General features: G+C 31.1%; 1 protein-coding gene across 2 annotated transcripts; it reads left to right on the top strand.

Moving 5' to 3' along the window:
- Window positions 1–1,781: 1,781 nt before the first annotated feature.
- LOC131530824 (uncharacterized) lies at window positions 1,782–3,728 on the top strand. 2 transcript variants are annotated; one of them, XM_058761293.1, is made up of 5 exons: window positions 1,782–1,861; window positions 2,003–2,326; window positions 2,494–2,622; window positions 2,842–2,929; window positions 3,022–3,728. In XM_058761293.1, the coding sequence occupies exons 1-5, from the start codon at window positions 1,837–1,839 to the stop codon at window positions 3,095–3,097; spliced, it is 642 nt and encodes a 213-aa protein (XP_058617276.1). In that variant the 5' UTR covers window positions 1,782–1,836; the 3' UTR covers window positions 3,098–3,728. The 2 variants fall into 2 exon arrangements, with proteins under 2 accessions (XP_058617276.1, XP_058617275.1); XM_058761292.1 differs by having other exon boundaries at window positions 2,811–2,929.
- The last annotated feature ends 1,143 nt before the right edge of the window (window positions 3,729–4,871 follow it).

Here is a 4,871-nt window from a genome sequence, read left to right as displayed (position 1 = left end):
GTGTATATTCTGTGCTTTGTCCCATATAGGTTATTATTGACAAATATATTTGTGTGTTGTATTTTAATTTACTTTTAATTTAATTTTAAAGTTCTTTTATAGCACTTGGTCATCTTAAGCTGTGTTCAAATGTGGTGTATAAATGAACCTTGCACTTACTACAATGATGGTAATAATTTAATGAATAAGCTTCAAGTGAACTTGAGAGAGAGAGAGAGAGAGTGTGTGTGTGTCAGTGTGAGAGTTTGTGAGTGTGTGCGTCTGCAAAATTGTGTGTGTCTGCGAGTGTGTGCGTCTGCAGTGTAGTGTAGAGAACAAGTTCTGACATTCAAACAAATCCTGTAAAATTTTCTGATTTGTATTGTTCTTTATTTTTTATAAATTATTTATTGTTCTGGCAGCTCAGGTGGCACTTTATTTAAAAAAAAAAAGTGTATATATTTGGCAGATGTAAAGTATACATGTGTATGTTTTTTGTGTTAGTCCATTTTTATTTTAATTTATTATTATTATAACAGCTCAGGGATGTTCAAGGAGCAACATGTTTGTGCACTTTCTAAAGATTTTTGTTCTGTTTTTGAATAAAGGGTTGGAAATGAATGCTTTTCTTGTTTTAAAAAAAAAATCAGATTCATCGATTCATCGAAAAAATAATCGACAGATTAATCGATTATTAAAATAATCGTTAGTTGCAGCCCTATTAGGGTTTACTCCTTGTGATGGATGATTAAGGGAATTTGGCCTTTGTGCTCCTCATATTTATAACCCTGTAGAATAGCAAGTCATGGCTGGACAAGTTCATGCTCCTAGTCACCCTGGTGTGCTTAAAAATGTAAATATGAATGAGAATATACTTCAGAAATATTTTTCACATAAGAATTTCTGGTGCCAATAATTGTGGCTAACATTCATTGGAGAAAAACATTTATTTCACAATGAGATTAATATATATATATATATATATATATATATATATATATATATAAATATTCATCTATTTATGATGGGGAAAATACACATTATGTAATACAATATGCTTTAGGACAGACCTCATAACATAACATAATTTAGAAATGTCTTGCAATTATGTCTTAATTATCAATAATTCTCAGAACATTTGTCTCTTTCTAACAATAAATTTATCAAATGCTACAGTTAAGAATGGTAGCCTACTTTTTCATAAGAGCAAGTACAAGTCAGAATCAAGAGCCAATGGGTTCTAATGATGAGTGATGGAAAAAACCTGTCCTTCAGATATTCCAATGATGGCATAGATTAAATCATTAAGAGCCTGATGAACTGTTAAGGAATAAGAAATAAACAATAGCCTATCAATATAAGAAAATGTTAAGTTAGATTGACTTCCCATGATGTGTTGAATTAGAACATTGTGTCAAACTATAGCCTTAGTGTCTAAATAATATAAAATACAAGTAATTGTTAACTAGCCTATTACTTTATTGCAGTTACACAATCAACCAACTTTGCATGTGTGGTGGATAGCACAAAAGACCATTTTACAAAAATAAACATTTAATCAAGCAGAAAAATAAATAAACCTTAAGAGGGAGTATGTCCACTTCAACAACCCAAACAAAACTATGCCCTTGGGTCAATTAAATATGTTTGAAAAATAGTGGATTTAAAAACACAATAATTGTGCTCAACTTGATTAACAAAGTTAGGCATAAGGTGTTGAAGAAAATGGGTACAATGTGGTCGGAGCAAACTTGACTTCCTTTGATGTGGGAAATTTTTTTCTCTCTCTTTGCTTCAGAGCTGCTGTATGATGAACAAAGTTTCATTATTTCTAGCTGTTTTGTTCACTGCAACAACATGAGGATCCTTCAGCTTCAACTCTGTGAGTTTATTCCATGTTATGTATATATTCACATATGCTTTGTCATAAATTGTTTTAATTTGTTCTAATTTATTTTATAGGATCACAGTGTTTAAAGTAGGTAGTCTTAATCATGATGTTTATTTAATTGTTATCTTTCAGATGTATTAATGTGTTCTGAAGCTGCAGTGTCAGATCTACTGACTGATTTGGGATCAAATGTGACCATAAACTGTGATCTTGATGAAAATGATGTTTACTGGATTTTACTGAAAACAGCAGATCCTCCAACAGTGATTCTACGATCATTTCCAACACCAAAATCACCTTTTTACCCTAATAAAACATTCAGAAAGAAATATTCAGTGCAGTTTAAACATCGTCTGGTTATTAATAATGTGACTGTTGATGAATTAGGAGTTTATTACTGTATGAACACAGAAACACCTCCAAAACTCAGCAACAGCACCAGAATATATTTCAATGGTGAGTTAATTTACTCCTTCAGTGATCAAAACATATTGTTGATCACATTTAGTACTACATTTTTAGATACTTATGAAAAACATAGGTATATCCTCTTTTACTAAATCAAAGACATTGTACAAACACTAACAGTTGTTACTTTAACAGACTGGAAACTTTCATTACAGAATCAACTCAACTAACTGAGTGTCACAATCATACAGCGCTGGAGTTTATTGATCAGAATCAAACACAATGGAAGATTATTAGCATCATATCGGCTCTGATGAACGGGCTTCTGATTATTGTGCTGATTGGTGAGTTATTTTCAGACATCTGTAAAAATATTAATATAAAGTTTTTTTTTTGTTAATTAAAGCAAAGGTTTCAGCTACCATTGTTATTTTGACATTTATGTGAAATTTATATAAACATTTATATATACATCATTATAAGGGAACAGTATTCAACGTTTAGTGAAACTAAATCACTGTTCCTTTTATAGGACTATTAAAAGTTTTTGTATTTGGGAACAGAAGGTCTACAGATCGAACACAACAACTCAACGCTGATCTACAAACGACACAAGTTGCAGAACAGCATCAGGATCCACAGCAATTACAGGTAAATTATGTGAAACATAGTATCTTCGAGCCTATAACATTTATTTTGCTTCAGAGATAACTGCTTCTGAAATGTCCTCATTGATCTTTCAGTACGCTGAGGTGGATTTTTCCAAGCTCCGTAGAAATATTCGGTCCAGCCAAATCAACAGCACCTATGCTGCTCTAAAGCCACCAAAACCATAAACACATGTATCAGCCATTCTCTTTTTTCTACTTTTTTATGTTGATGTAAATCTGAAATGTCTAATCACAAACTATTTGGTAGACAGAATTAACCAGCAAAACAATAACCAGACTGTTTTCAAACTGGGTTCATGAAAAAGATAAGCTTGTGAATGCGCCTTTGTTTTTTGTTTTTGTTTTTTGGATTTTTTTTTTTAAATTAACCCATAAGAACCCGGACCAATTTCTAATTATAGGAAAATTATGGGGCATATAAAACAGACCAAATGAACCGCTTGTAACATGTTTCTGCAGTTGTTTTTGAAATACAACCCCTCCTTGTGAAAGATCCATAATGTTACATATATATGACATTGGGCGTTTATTTCTCAATATTTCTCTTTTTTATGTTTATTTGCTTTTCCACAGCATATATCAAAATTATTACTTTTATGGGAAGATAAAACAAAAACATTTTCCAGAAGTAATACAGTTTTTGCATTGTAACATATTTCAAAACCACATAACTGTGACCATTACATTTTACAACAACTCTTTTGTAACATATCAAAATTCTACCTTTTCAGGTATGTGGTTTAACCAGAAATTAATTTTTAGATTTTTTTTTTTCACAACTCGAAAAAATGTGCAAACTGAATAAAAATAAATAACTACCTTACATTGGAGGTCAACATGTTAAACATGCGTGTAGATTTGTTAAAATATGCTTTGAAATGAGCAGCAGAATATATATAACACTAAAATAATTGAATCAGCTAAATTAATTGAGCAGCTCATTACCATTTTTACCATTTTTCTTAATGTGACAAGTACGTCACATCAAAATTCCACCTACTTTTATAAGGTTAAGAGCCCGATATATATGTCATATATGTCACCACAATATCTTTGTAACTTGTTTTATATCAATTTGCTCAAGAAACGTATTCAAATCAGGTTAATAGTAATCTAGGATATGTTATTAAAACATTAAAACATTAGAATTGTTGCATGGGTTGAAACATACCTTTTGTAACAAAAACAAGTGTTTTTAAAAAAAATTGCTGACACTGTAACATGTGCTAACCAGACAGGACACCATTTTGGAAATGTTGCCATGGCAACAATAAATGCACACATTGTCACATGACTGAACCTGGATGTTCATTAAATGTCACTTAGGGACTTCCTGAGTTGAAAGTGAGGAATAATGCTTTAAAAGACCTTTCCAGATAATCACCAGTGTTTGTGACACCCGTGTCACCGTAGGTTCTTATGGGTTTTAAATAACATTTTATTTGATTGAATGTAATGAAATGTATAACATTATGGCTTCATTCTGGAAAAAGGTGTAAAAGTCTGGAAATCATGAAATTAAAGTCTATATCTCTATATCATTAAAGTCTCTTTAATGGGTGTGTATATACAGTGTATATATACAGTATATAACTCGTTATATGTGTGTGTGTGTGTGTGTGTGTGTGTTATTCTTAATAGAACAAACATTTTCTAATGAATATTTTACTTTTATTTCATTTTTTTCACAGTTTAAATGTTGTATGAATGTCAGAATATTATACATGAAAAATACGTAGCGGCCTTTGTATTAAACCGTATGAAACCCCTGCTTCAGATTAAATATGTGTGTTTAAGAACATTTTTGTTTACTAGTTGGTCTACTTTTTCCTTTCTCAATTGAAGACCTTTGTTTTGCAATAGCTGTCTTTAAAGAAAAAAAAAATGGTTGAAACATCTGTTAGCAATTGTTGTTGTGAGTA

This window comes from Onychostoma macrolepis, chromosome 22, assembly GCF_012432095.1.
Source record: "Onychostoma macrolepis isolate SWU-2019 chromosome 22, ASM1243209v1, whole genome shotgun sequence".
NCBI classification, from domain to species: Eukaryota; Metazoa; Chordata; class Actinopteri; order Cypriniformes; family Cyprinidae; genus Onychostoma; species Onychostoma macrolepis.
The sequence above is the reverse complement of the archived record's forward strand: the minus strand, read 5'-3'. Positions and strand labels throughout refer to the sequence as shown.